Source organism: Bufo bufo, chromosome 3 (genome assembly GCF_905171765.1).
Source record: "Bufo bufo chromosome 3, aBufBuf1.1, whole genome shotgun sequence".
NCBI classification, from domain to species: domain Eukaryota; kingdom Metazoa; phylum Chordata; class Amphibia; order Anura; family Bufonidae; genus Bufo; species Bufo bufo.
This window is the reverse complement of record NC_053391.1, coordinates 199,386,611-199,401,418: the sequence shown is the minus strand read 5'-3', so window position 1 is coordinate 199,401,418 and position 14,808 is coordinate 199,386,611. Positions and strand designations below refer to the sequence as shown.

General features: G+C 42.3%; 1 protein-coding gene across 1 annotated transcript in view; it reads right to left on the bottom strand.

Annotated features, from left to right (window-relative positions):
* Window positions 1-261: 261 nt before the first annotated feature.
* The window catches only part of CTTNBP2NL (CTTNBP2 N-terminal like), a 77,817-nt gene continuing 63,270 nt past the window's right edge, over window positions 262-14,808 (bottom strand). The window contains exons 3-5 of the mRNA XM_040423875.1: window positions 9,274-9,507; window positions 5,950-6,057; window positions 262-5,381 (exon numbers count right to left, since the gene is read on the bottom strand). Of these exons, the coding sequence (XP_040279809.1) occupies window positions 3,921-5,381; window positions 5,950-6,057; window positions 9,274-9,507 (1,803 nt within the window). The 3' untranslated portion in view covers window positions 262-3,920. The remainder of the gene's footprint in view (window positions 5,382-5,949; window positions 6,058-9,273; window positions 9,508-14,808) is intronic.

The window sequence follows — 14,808 nt, the reverse complement described above, 5'->3', positions numbered from 1 at the left end:
GGGGCGCTCTGACGTCATTCTGGAGCGCCCGGGGAGCCGCACGGACTGTAAGTATACCGCTCCCCCGCTCCCCACTACTACTATGGCAACCAGGACTTTAATAGCGTCCTGGGTGCCATAGTAACACTGAACGCATTTGGAAGACGGTTCCGTCTTCAAATGCTTTCAGTACACTTGCGTTTTTCCGGATCCGGAGTGTAATTCCGGCAAGTGGAGTACACGCCGGATCCGGACAACGCAAGTGTGAAAGAGGCCTAAACACAGTAAAAACACTTTGAAACGTATCACTTGACATGCCAAGACGTTAACTGAGCAAACATAATTCAAAAGTGCATACTTTTGACTCCGTTTGTCCCCGTTTATGTTTCTGTACATTTTTTCAAATGAGCCTAGTATACCACACTATTCTGTCTTGTACAAAAAATACAGTAGAAACGTGTAGTTCTTTTTACACTGTAGTCACTTTTAAAACTGACACATTAAAACGTATGCATATCTGTTAAATGTATACGGAAAAAACAAACAAACCGAGAAACAACCAAAATTGCATACTTTTTTTCAGGTACGTATAATGTAAATGAGATGTGAACAGCCCCTTACACTGAATCTGCCTGCAGGTTCCATTTAATGGCAGGATGCACAGCAGTTGATGCCACTGTGGCACTGTGGGCAAGGACAGTGTTTTTTCCTGTTAATATGGCAAGATATAAAATTGCTCCCATAGTAGCAAACTCTCTCTACCTGTGAATGCCCCATAGAATGCACCAAAAAACTAAAACAAAGAAAAATGCACTGTTTGTTGTGCATTTCATAATTCTTGATTGGCTTTCATATAACCTTTGGCTATGACATTTTCCCCACCTAGGATACGTGACTCCACGCTAATAGAATACTACATTTACTCCGCACCTGCATAGTCACTGACGGTATTCACAAATCATTCGGCAATCATGCTGGTCCTATCTGCTGCCAGATTATTGTGGCTACAACATAAACCAGACCTGTAACATACATTTTTATAGGCTTCTCAAAATAAGATTACAACACATAGGAGATAAAAGGAGAAATTCTGATTAGATCTGGTGCAGGCCTCCAGAAGACCCTCATCCACAGAGGCAGCACACAACATTCTATTCATAGAGGATGGCTTGAGTGCTGCCTCTGCCTAAATAAAATGTCCTCAACCTGCAACAATTGATCATTTAATATCATCTTAAGGCACTTGGGTGGGGAAACCGATCCTTACTTATCGTGCAATTAGCTCATGGTTCCAGTGCAGTCAGCTGTAGTGCAAGAATATGAAGATGTGACTACAATAAGTCTTAGGGTGGTGGTCATTATTGCCCATCATTTTTTCTGAAATGGTCACTGCCACAGTTTGCCCTGAATTTAATATGTGGCGATACCAGATCTGGCAAACAAATACCCAAGATATTGGGTATACTTGTAATTATAATAATACTGAGTAACATGCCTGCCCCGTGTGCAGGTGAATATAAACTGTGAATACAGAAAGTGGACCTGAATACTGGAATGTATCATTTATATATTCAGGCAAAAATAAGAATAAAAGGGTCTCATATATTTGTAAAAACAAAAAAGGGCAAATATTCTCAAAATATGGCATTTAGGTCTCATGTACAGTACATGACCGTATTTTTAGTCCATTTTTTGTGGATCAGAGGTAGACCCATTTATTTCACTGGGACTGAAAAGAATGCATGTCCGTTCTGCCGGCCCGGAAAATATTGATTATGTCTGATCCTTGTCTGTTTTGCGGACAAGTATCAGATATTTCTACAGAAGTAAAAAAAAATGGCAGCATACACAAGGCCAGGATCCATGTTTTGAGGACCACTAAACACATATGGTCGTGTGCATGAGGTCTTAGTGGGGGAAGTCACTCAAAATGTATGTAATTTTCACATAAACTCTAGAGATTTTAAATAGATCGTGAAGTTTAAATGGCCTTCTGCTTGCTACGTTTCAGAATATGTCACATTTCCTGAAAATGCTGCTGGTCCCACCTCAAAGATTACACTTTTGACACATTATCCAAGTGCCTGGCATCGCCTTATTCCTTCCATCTATTGAGAACACATGCCCATATATTGGAGGGAGGTGGGAGGAGCAACAAGCATTTGGCCAACAATTATCTGAAGAGTATGGACAGTTTAAAGGGGTTGTCTACCCCTTTGCAAATGCTGGCCTATCCTGAGGATCAGTATATGATCTTCAGGGGTATGACAACCCACCGATCGGCTGTTCTGCAGTAGCGTTATCCATCGTGGTGTGGACAGAGCAGGTTACTTTTACCAGCTCCATCCACAGCATAATTAACAGAGCTGTGGAGTTCCATCATTGGAGGTACTGCAGAACAGCTGATCTTTGGGAGTTTGGGGTGTCAGACTCCGGCCGATCAGATCGTGAAGTCCTTTTCCGAGGACAGACCTTGACTTCTAAAGGAGCGGACAACCCGTTTAAGACGTTAGAAGATCAATTTGGATGGATTTCCCCTTCAAAACATGTACTGAATTTATCAACATAGTCCACCATTTTGCTTCCACATACTTGGTGACACATTGTGACAAGTATCGTTTCATTACGGCAGCTGGGTGCACCAACGAGAGGGCAGATGGGCAAGACAGACTAGTCAAACCTATGAAATTCTGTACAGCATTTTAAAAATGTTGGAGACACCAGAATGTTCAGCGCCACCATGATCCCCCTCAGAGTTTCCGCCCAGTACAGTGCCACTAAATGGTGGCATTCCAACCCGTCTGTCACGTAATCAGACATTCTGTACGTATACTAAGGACTGACTGGTCACCACTAATATGTGGTTATACGAGTGGCACATATAGATTAAACTATGGGCAATCACCATTTCTTCTGTATTTCAAGTTGGTCTCTTTTTACTAACCACAAAGATTAAAGCTGAAAATACTATTTTTACTGCATCATGTAGACAATCCATATTCTTGGGTAGCAAAACACCACTTAATAGCCCCAAATTATCTGACTTTATGTAATACATGTGATAAATAACAATTTCCACTTATCAGAAATGCTGTAATTTTGTGCTTTGTTTCAGTAAAATACAGATTTTCCCTTTCAGATGTGTGCAAGAAACTTGGCACAGGATTTCAGAACTTCGCGTTCTTGCAATATACTTTGTAAGTCCAATGTAATCGAGCTGAAAGAAAGTGATCTCTGGGGGATGGGGAACTGAAACAGATAAAATATCTTCCATATTAAGATTCATGGAAACCTGTAGTCAACTGTTCTAGAGCTTTTTGGTGTTTGTGCCATCTCGCATCAGCTCTCCACTGAGTACATAGGAGAACTTCTGTTGGGCTCGCACACGGTGTTCAAAAGCAAAAGTGTGACGTGGGTCTAAGAGTAATAAGCATCCTAGTTCCCTAAAAAAAAGTCCCGTTACCCTGAAGGCGTCCAACGTGTTGACAGAAGTGCTTTAATCCTACAATAGAAAAATGAAACGCCTCCTGGCATACAGAATAAAGCTTGACTGCCAACAGGTCAGTGCTGTATTTCTTATTCGGTAATGTCCAAGATGATTCTTGAAAAGCAAGCACCAGTTTTCCCATCATCGTCCAGGGTGTGAAAAACATGGAATTGTAGTTAACTTTACACGGTAGTGATTTGTCACCGTCAAGTGTCATCTTCTGATTAACATAACAGACAAGAGGCAGGGAAAAATTCCTTTTGCGCTTTTAACATAATTAAGACAAAAATTTGTACGTGGGCTACAAATTGAAAAATAAAAAACAGACCCTATATATAATATACCATATTTTCTACTAGCAAAATAAATAAGTTTGATCGTCTAGACTGTAGATTATACAGGTATGAGCTGCCCATCGACAGCATCCTAAAGTCCAAATAACTGCAGAATAAAACTAGCTACCAGACGGTAACATTACTTCAATTTCCTGCCCGTTTGTTATAATGCCATTGTTGGAGCAGTGGCTACTGGATACATCCACTGAAGCTGCCAGTGTTGAGGGTAGTGTCGAAGCTTTGGCTGGTGGGAGAGGAGATGCAGGGGACTGGGCTAGACCCGGCTTCTTTGGAGGGATGGGCGGGGGGTTTCCTCTTTCCACTCTTGATATGGTAGGGGATTTTATACCTGGAGATACAGGGCTGAGAGGACTGGAAACTTTCAAGGGATTTGGAGAGTGGCTCCCATCATTTTTTTGGTTGGAGGCATTGGCAAGGGTTCTGTAGTCTGTACCAAAGGGTGAGCTATTGGGAGGCACAGATTTACCAGTGGTCTGGCTGGTAAAACGGGACAACACCTGAGTGACTGTATTGCGAGCAAGCTGCTTGGCAGCAGAGTTATCTGCCAAGGTTGGGGATAAGTCTCTAGAAGGGGGGCTCTGGAGTCCAGAAACATGTTGATCGTGTTCAGCTTGAGACTGAAACTTGTGTCGGGCAGCATGAAACCGCTGGTTGATGCCAGCCTGATAAGGCGACTGGTAACCAGGACTACCAGTTGCCCCAACGAGACGTCTTGAGAGAACTGGAGAGGAGCATGGAGAGGATGTTAAGGAGGAGGCTGCAGTACTGCTGGGAGAGGACGAAGCCCCGCTAGATGGAATAGGCATAATCATGTGTAAAGGAGATTCCACTCTGACAGGCGAACCTCCGTTCTCAGATAAACTGTCATGACTTGCCACTTTCTCTTTCAGGCCCTCCCCCACATTTAACTTTAGGGCATGTTCATTATTCTGTGTAGCTGTGCCACAATGTCCATTTACTTTAGAATAAAGCTGAGGAATTTTAGTAGGTGTTGACAAGGAAATATGAGCTTTTGGTAAAGCATCAATACTGTTCTTCTCTTGGTGTACACTTTCTGTCTGGCACGATACAGATAAAACCTCTGGCTTCTCTGTAGACACACTTATACTAGATACAATTTCCTTGTTGGACTTTGCAGAGGTCTCTTTGACATCAGACCCAGGTATCATGTCCTGTATAAGTTTCTTCAAGGACTCCAGCTCCTCTTTCAGAGCTCTGGTGCGATTCTCTTCCCGATTGAGCTTGGCCCTTAGCTGTTCTCGTTCAATATCAAACTCTGAAAGCTGCTTCTCCACCTGGGCTTCCATCTGTAGGCTACGTTTCTTCTCAAGGGTTAACTCTTCTTCAAGCTGACTCACCTTGCTCCTGGCTTTCTCCAGCTTTAAGTTGACATCTTCCACCCTCTGTCCTTCCTCTGCCGCTCTGTTATTTGCCTTTGTGCATTCTTTCAAAAGAACTGAGGACATTTTTTTGTGACGAGCTTTCTCCTCTTCAAGCTGAGCTGATACCTCTTTCTGTTTCTTTTCAAGTTTCTTCACTTGGGATTTTTCAAACTCCAACTGGAATCATTTGTAGACAGCGATAAAAAAGAGAGAAAACAAATGTTGGTTACATATTTCTTGGTGGCCATTTTATGATGCAATATAGTCTAATTAATTTTGGAAGCCTATGCCACATAGCAACTACAGTATTATGCATACACTGGACTCTACAAACCTGGCAAAAATAAGTACTTATGTGCAAGTCAACGTTTCAAGTCAATGAAACAGCAAAAAATGCAAAAACAAAAGTTCACGGAAATAATTTACAAAACTCAAAGAAATGTGCCTATATGTATATAGTGATCCCAAAATGTATTGTATAGTCCAGGAAAGGTACCAGGATGGCTCATTGACTCTACTGCTGTTGCATTACGACAAGATGTGGTGGATACTAAATAAGTAAACCATCTGGCTGTCAACTAAATGTACTGATGAGACCACCTCAAAAACACATAGTTGTAACACAATATAATCTTGGGGTTTACCAAAGTAATAAATGTTCTAAAAGAAAAACAATGCAGATAGTTGTATCATTTCAAACAGTCAGTCAAGAGGACTGGTAGAATTTCTAAAAGAGAGTGATCACCTGCTGAGCTAGTCGCTCTCTCTCTTTTTCTAGCATGTATGTCACATCATCCCCATCAGCTGCATCCTGAGCATGTCTCCTCCGTTCTTCTTCCAAGTCTAAAATAACCTGCAGCAGATGACAGACAGGTTGTAACCAAACATGTAGCAGACAGAGAGAGCATAAAGGCCATATCCAACTTCACAGCCAATTTTTTATTTTTTATTATCTCAATGACTAAAATGAAAAACTTTGTAAATAGGTAATAACCAATTCTTTTCTCTCCTAAGCATACAATGCATTTCCATGGTAACAGAAAACAAACAAACCTTGTGTAGTCAAGTTGTGCAGTTATACTTCCTTACATTTGTCCCCTATTTTATGCTAATATACATTTCTTAGGTTAAAAAGTAGTACAGGACAGATAGCAGGGAGTATGACTGCAGTCAGACTGTGCAGGATTTTTTTGCTGTCTGTTAAGATGGAAACACATTGCTCTGTCAAGGAACTGTAGGAAGTGTACCACCTAGTATAATGTCTGGGCCTGCCGCACTCAATGTAAGATCAAGAGGGAAGGTGCTGTGAAACTAAGTACAGCCACACATGGCATGCGGTGGACCTTCCAAAGCAGAACTCTGTGCTTAAAATCTGTCAAAGTAAAAAAAAAAAATATAAAAAATCTGATCTACACACCTTGGAAAATTTCTGCAACAGAATGCAAACTTAACTTGACCCGTGCTGTGGAATTTAAATCTGCAGCATGTCAAGTTATGCTATGGATTTCTGTAATGCAGAGGGTGAAATCTGAGTCAAATCTATATTGTAATCCCTATGTAATTTATGTGGATATCTGCATGCAGATATTGCCCCAGATTCGTTGCAGATTTTACAGAAGATACATTGTATGTATGGTACCCTAAAAAAGTTTTAAGAGACTAAGGCTACTTTCACACCTGCGTTCGGGTGTCCGCTCGTGAGCTCCGTTTGAAGGGTCTCACAAGCGGCCCCGAACGCAGCCGTCCAGCCCTAATGCATTCTGAGTGGACGCGGATCCGCTCAGAATGCATCAGTCTGGCGGCGTTCAGCCTCCGCTCCGCTCAGCAAGCGGACACCTGAACGCTGCTTGCAGTGTTCGGGTGTCCGCCTGGCCGTGCGGAGGCGAGCGGATCCGTCCACACTTACAATGTAAGTCAATGGGGACGGATCCGTTTGAAGATGACACAATATGGCTCAATCTTCAAACGGATCTGCCCCTATTGACTTTCAATGTAAAGTCTGGACGGATCCGTTCAGGCTACTTTCACACTTAGAAATTTTTCTAAGTTATAATGCAGACGGATCCGTTCTGAACGGATGCAAACGTCTGCATTATAGGAGCGGATCCGTCTGATGAAACATCAGACGGACCCGCTCCGAACGCTAGTGTGAAAGTAGCATTTGGTTTTCCTAAACCGTGGGTTCCAACAAAAGGGTTAACAAACGACAGCATCAAAAATTGAACAGAAACACAACTATATTATTTCTCTGTTAGCAATTTGTAGGAAAGCCACTAGAGGGAGCCTTAGAAGTGTAAAAAGGGTGTTTAGCTGCCAAAGTGATAATAAGATAATTTACTTAAGAAGAGATGACACACAAATCCTTTTACAGGTGACAATTAGAACCCTCTCTTACACAATAACCAGTGGCACAGTTGGCATTTGGCTTGTATGTTCTCCACAAGGCTAAAGGCCCCCATCCACATTATACTAACAATGGCCAAACCCACCACTTTGGGCAGGAGCAGCCAACATTCAAATGATATGCTCTTGGGTGAGGAGGATCTTAATGCTCGATTCTTTTGTTCTCCCAGGAAATAAGCCACCACCTGAGGTGAGAACAGATACATGTTTGGCCAAGCAAGTATCAAAAACTCCACTTTCGGAAGTAGAACAAATACCTTCCAAGAGCTTTGTCAAAGGCCCCTGGCTAACCGGTACTATACTCTGTACAGATGACGAACAAGAACATAGAAACAGTGTATCAGATGGATGTCTCTGATCTCTGGTCATGCTTCTTTAATGGGTCAGACACTAATTGGGTAGACCGGATACAGGGTAGCTACATATACAGTAGCTGGCACTAGAGAGACTGTTTTATTCCTTCTGAAGGAGAGCCAATATGAATATGTTTCCCTAGGAAGTGTGGCCTGTAAGACTCAACACTAGCTGGATCTCTCCAAGGAGAACCACGGTTACAAGAACTCAATGTTCAAATCTTTGCATAAAATCTTGAATATCTTTTGTATATACTTGGCTTTAGTTATCTTCCCATGCTTTTTCTTATTCATACCGAAGTTAAAATTAAAGGTCTGTTGGTTTCCGATGTGAAAGCTCAGACGGCACAGAACGAACCTGTTGGGTCACATAAATGTGGAGTGCAAATAAACCACATACAAACTCCAAGAGGGAACCAGAATTTTATAGCTTTGCTTTGAGTGTCAAATGAACCACTTTATACGTCGTGGCGGTAGGCTCTTATCTGTAACCCGACATATAAAAGCGTTGGGTTACATCGTGATCTGCCGGCGGCCTGTGCCGCCAAAGATCGCTGCGACCGCGCTGTCTTTAGACAGCTGCGGTCTCAGGGAGGTGTGCCGTGGCCAGCGGGAGCGGTCAGGCAGTAATAACAGACGCTTGTAGCATTGTAAAATCTAAAAGCTGGCAGGTGTCCCGTGAAAAAATATCAGATACATGTAGGCTGACCCAGAAATTATTTGCAGTTAGATAGACACATTGCTACAACTGAAAAAGCGGCCTGGTAAGGAAGGGGGATAAACACTCTGGTAAAGAAGCGGTTAAATAACATATAGGTCACAGTAAGTACAAGCTAAGGAAAGCGTGTACTCTGATTTTTATGCATTGATTTTGACTGTCAAGTTCTGAAGTTGTGTTTTCCTAAACTGTACCGATTAGTTTTGCTCTTTCGTTTGTAGGAGATGAAACGATTCTGACATTTGAGGATTGCCTTTTAGAAGAACGCTCTTTTGTGCAGAGGTCATGTCCATCACACGCCTCAGGAATAAACAAAGCCGAGTAGGTGACATCACAGAGTGCTTGACATTCCATCGGGCTGGCAAGGCTCAGACACATGAGGCTATGTTTTGTAAGGCTTTATAAAAGAGATCTCATTGTGGACCTTAAACTTCATGTGTAGTATATAGGCTTAGACAACCATGAATTAGATAGAAATGGCTGCACACATCAGTGCTTTCGAAGATCTTGGTAGGAAACACAGCTGAAAGCCCTGAGGAACTTCCAGGACACCCAAGGAGAAAAGATATAATACCATCATATATCAAACCTTCACCTTTCTGTGTCTGCTTTCAGCCGCAGCCAACTGGGCCAGCATCCGCTCCTGCATGGTCTTGCATTGCTTCATCACTTCACTCAAGATGTATAGGGGATTGGAACACACAGGGGGTGGCTTTTGTCCATGATTGTCTTCCTTCAGGGTCTCATAATCCCTCTGTAGGGCAAGCAAGGGGTCACTGATGTTGTATTTGCCATAGCGTTCCTCAATAAATCTGTCTTTATGTTGCGCCTGGAAAAAAAATAATATATATAATAAAGAACAAAAAAAAATTTGCAAAACGAATTATGTCAAGATATAAAAACATTGTATACATAAGCTGTGCAGCTGCAGTGCCATATAAAACTGCAGGCACTATGTGCTGGTGCATGGTTCCAAAAGATTGCCTAGGTGAGAATACCATGGCATGCAACAAGACACCATGGTTTTCTATATGGAACCTATGGTAAAAAATAAATAAATACTATATTAAAGGGGGCTGTGCCACCATTAAATGTTATTTTAATATAATTCAGCATGAAAAACCAGTTTTGTAATTTATTTTGTGTTACAAAATGTTCCAGACGTGAACTATTGTCTTCCCTTCATTATAATGGCACATCCTGGTATTTATTCTGTATAGTAACGTGCATGTCCACCTACTGAGGTGGTCGCACATACACTGTTCTGTTCTTCAACTGCCAACAGCCATATCTATTAACAGAAGCTGTGACAGTCGTAGGAAGAGAGCTGCAGCAGCAGAAAGGCCATAGCCTCTGAGCTGTTACAGGGAGAGACCTGCAGCAGAAAAGACAAGCCCTTTAAGCCCTGGTTCTAGCTAGGTTACATAGAAATTGTCATGTACTACATGATATCGGACTTAGATTTAGAATTATAATTGAATTAGCTTTGGATGTAAACAGAGAAGAATGAGTCATATAAGCTAAAGTTAATAAAGTGGCTAGAGCAAAGTATTTAAGTTATGCTCCCTTTCACACAGATTTAAAGGGAACCTGTCACCAGGATTTTGTGCATAGAGCTGGGGACTTGGGCTGCTAGATGGCCACTAGCACATCTGCAATACCCAGTCCCCATAGCTCTCTGTGCTTTTATTGTGTTAAAAAAAGTTTTGATCCATATGCAAATGAACCAGATTTTCTCCACAGAGCTGGAGCTCCGAAATCTCGCGATGCGCGAGCTAGCGCATGCGCAGTGTCGGCATCATGTTCATTCCCTGTGCTGGCATCAGCACAGGGAACGAACTACGCATGCGCTAGCTCGCGCATCGCGAGATTTCGGCGCTCCAGCTCTGTGACTTCAGCCAGCAAGGAGGAGATTCGGAGGACGCGGGGCGGTGCTGGGCTCCTTTCCGCTGGACTCATCTCCGGACACAGGACTCATATCAGGTTCATTTGCATATGGATCAAAACGTTTTTTTAACACAATAAACTGTGGGGACTGGGTATTGCAGATGGGCTGCTAGATGGCCGCTAGCACATGTCCTCAGCTCTATGCACAAAATCCTGGTGACAGGTTTCCTTTAAAATGTTCAAAAATGTCACCTTCCTTCCAACAAACAATAAAACACTACTATCCTTTATTTAGGCTAAAATGGGGACTGTACAGTATAGTCAGACTAATATACCAGACTGGGTGGGACTGTGGCGACAATCTACCATTAATGTATGATTTTCCCCATAAACTCGTGTTACTAGACTGCAACTTAAAACCAAACAGACGCGTAAAACTTGTTGTCACAACTGCGAAATGAAACTTCAGGGTGATGCATTACACATTTAATTTGTGTGGGATCATTCCCATTAAGTAATAAAGCCATGAGTACTCTGTATGTCGGAGGCTGAGTAATTACACTACGAGCCAGACAGCTTATTCGCAGACGTGCTTTATAAAGGCATCTCTCAGAGTGCACTTCTGATGGCCTGGGATACAGAGATGGCCATATGTTCTTACCCAGGAAGGAGGACCATGCCCCCAGCGAAAGGACTCCCTCAGGATAGGTCATCAGTATCAGATTAGCACCTCCTCCAATCAGCTGTTTTCAAGTGAATGGGACGGAGTGGTTGTAATGGCTTGCAGGCGAACATTAAAGAGAACGCAGCGCTCTCACAAAGCCTTAAAACAGCTCATCTGGGGATAGGTCATCAATATCAGAAAAACAGACGACTCCTTTAATGGAATTGTCCAGGATCTGAAGAAATGCAATAAGTTCTTTGTTTTACTCCCCTGTTAAAGGGGTTTTCCTATAAACAATACTTATAATAATATTATCTGATTGGTGGGGCATTACCGCTGGAACACCACCAATCATGAGAACAAGGGCCCGTGTTCCTCTGGTTAAAGGGGTTCTGCAGTTTGTTTAACCTCTTAAGGACTGGGCCATTTTTCACCTTAAAGACTGATTTTTGCAAATCTGACATGTGTCACTTTATGTGGTGATAACTTTAAAACGCTTTTACTTATCCAGGCCATTCTGAGACTGTTTTCTTATCACATATTTTACTTGATGACAGGGGTAAAATGGAGTAAAAAAAATGGAATTTTTATTTATAAAAAAAAAATCTAATTTACCAAAAATTTGGAAAAATTTGCAACTTTCCAAATTTCTATTTCTCAGCTTTTAAAACAGATAGTGATACCTCCTAAAATTGTTATTACTTTACATTCCCCATATATCTACTTCATGTTTGGATCATTTTGTGAATGCCATTAAATTTTTTGGGGACGTTAGAAGGCTTATAAATTTAGAAGCAAATCTTGACATTTTTCTGAAAATTTCCAAAACCCACTTTTTAAGGACCAGTTCAGTATAATTTTTTTGCGGGATGTGATGACGGTTTCATTGGTTTGATTGGTACAATTTTGGGGTGCGTATGACTTTTTGATCGCTTGCTATTACACTTTGTGATGTAAGGTGACAAAAAAAATGCCTTTTTTTTTTTTTACACAGTTTTGCCGTGCAGCCTCTGCCTCTGCACGGCATCAGGCTGCCTTGTCATGCATCGAGTCCCCGTCACAGCAGCGCGGGGACTCTATGCACTGCTTCACCCGCCGCAAACCACTTCTATGTCGCGGTCAGCGCGGACCGCGGCATAGAAGGGGTTAATCTGTCGGCATCGCTTTTAACAGCGCTTACAGCAGGGGCCCGGCTAGCAGGGACCCGTCCGATGATCCCGCCGTTACGGCGGAATGCATTCTGGCAATGCATCCCCCGCTGTACATGCACGGCGTTCTGCATTAAGGGGTTAAACTGATGATCTATCCTCTGGGTAGATCATCAGCATCTGATTGGCGGGGGTCCAACACCTGGGACCCCTGCCGCGGCCTTCTCACTGTTTACCGCAGCCCAGTGACGTCACGACTAGTATCAACTGGCCTGGGCGCAGCTAAGCTCCATTCAATTGGATGAGGCGAGTTCATTTTTTTATTTTTTAACCCCTCAATCCACATTTTAGTAAGCATTCTGTATTAAGACTGCTATTATTTTCCCTTATAACCATGTTATAAGGGAAAATAATAAAATGAATAGAACACCTAACCCAAACCAGAACTTCAGTGAAGAAGTCCGGGTTCGGGACTGGGTACCACATTCAGTTTTTTCTCACGCGTGTGCAAAACGCATTGCACTCGCGCGGAAAAAACTGAACATCGGAACGCAATCAAAGTCAAAACTGACTGCAATTGCATGCTTACTCGCATGGGTTTCCCGTAATGCACACGCAACGCATCTGGAGCAAATCCGGGACGCCCGTGTGAATGAGGCCTAAGTGACCCTTGGATTTTTGGTCATCTCTCTTAACAAGGCCTATTTCCTCCAATTACTTAGATTGGCAGGGAAGCCAGCTTTAGGAAGAGTCCTGGTTGTTCCAAACTTCTTCCACCTAAGAATTATGGCGGCCACTGTGCTCTTGAAAACTTTCAGTGGGGCAGAACATTTCTTGCCCCCCTCCCCCAGATCTGTGCCTCTATACAATCCTGTCTCTGATTTCTACAGGCAGTTCTTCATCCTTATGGCTTGCTTTTTTGCTACTATATGCATTGTCACCTGTGAGACCTTATGTAGAAAGCGGTGTGTGTCTTACCAACTCATGTCCAATCAACTTGTTATCACAGGTGGACTCCAATCAAGCTGTTGATACATCTCAAAAGATGACCGAGAGAAATGGGAGGCCCTCAGAGCAAAATTTCAAGTGTCCTAGCAAAGGCACTAAACAATTATGTCCATACAACATTTTAGTTTTTCCTTTTTAATACATTTGCAAACATTTCTAAAATTCTGCTTTCACTTTGTCATTATGGGATATTCAGTGCAGAATGATGGGAGAAAACTTGATTTTTTTTAAAAAAAATATTTTATTTTAGCACAAATACAAAATAGCAAAATGTAAAAAAGTGAAAGGGTTTGAACTTTGAAGACTTTCTGAATGCATTGTATATGGATAAGACATAAGTAAGCGTCTCATGCTCAGGAATCCCTCTATTAACAATGAGTGTCTTCTCCCACAGGATCCGGCTTTTCTCTGTATTAGAAGGAAAGGCCCATGGATGCACGGGAAATGAAGACTTTCCAGCGGCTTCCCATCACGGTGTCTCCTGTTCCATATAAAAGAGGTTATCCCTAGATTATATGAAGTGCTTTAATCTTACTGTGCTACTTTTCATTCAAAAAGCCCAAAAACCTAACTGGATCTTGTGAATGAATAAAATTCTGTACTTATCAAGCAAGCATAGGTCTAGTAATAATAGTCCCGAGGTGGTAAACAAAGTCATTAAAAGGGTTTACAGCACTTGAAGGACCCATAGCACTATAAAAGAACGCAGCTCAGACACAGATCAGTCCCTGAAGAATGGCATGTCACCACACCCTTATCTCGTGTGCTATACAATCACTTATTTATTGCTGCTAGTAACCGCCCTGATCAAATGCTGAGTGAAGACCTTTGGAACCTATTGTACTGTCATAGTGGGTGTGCCGTAAAACGTATGCTGCAGTTGCCCAATAAACCTAGCTTTCCTACACGCCATCCTCCCATCACTCACTGATTTTCCTGCTCATGTACAGAATGTGAAGGTTGAAGTAATCGGAGGAGCAATGCAGTTCCATCATTCAGATAGTTGGAGTGCCAAGAGTGAAGGATAAGCCATCAATTTTGTAGTCCAAGAAATCCCCTCTAAAGACATGACAACATATTATACAAGTATTACTAATAAGGGTTTGGGTTCTGCGCGTCACAGACAGGAGACTTTGGTGGCTGTGTATATGGCTTTAATCAAGTACTTGTGGAGGCTTCTTGTGGAGATCACACCACATTCCATATGATCATACTACCCTGTGGGCAAATATTGTGTTTTCCTCCACTGATACCACTGTTTTTCTATCATGGGAACTGGCAAGCGCTTTGAGGTCACAGGACCACAGATGAGTTCCAGATGGAGTTTGTTGTTTTAATAAATAACCTAATGTCTCTCAACTTCCACACACTGACTTTTAATAAGATGTTCCAGTAGCTACAATACGCTCACCCATCCCATAGT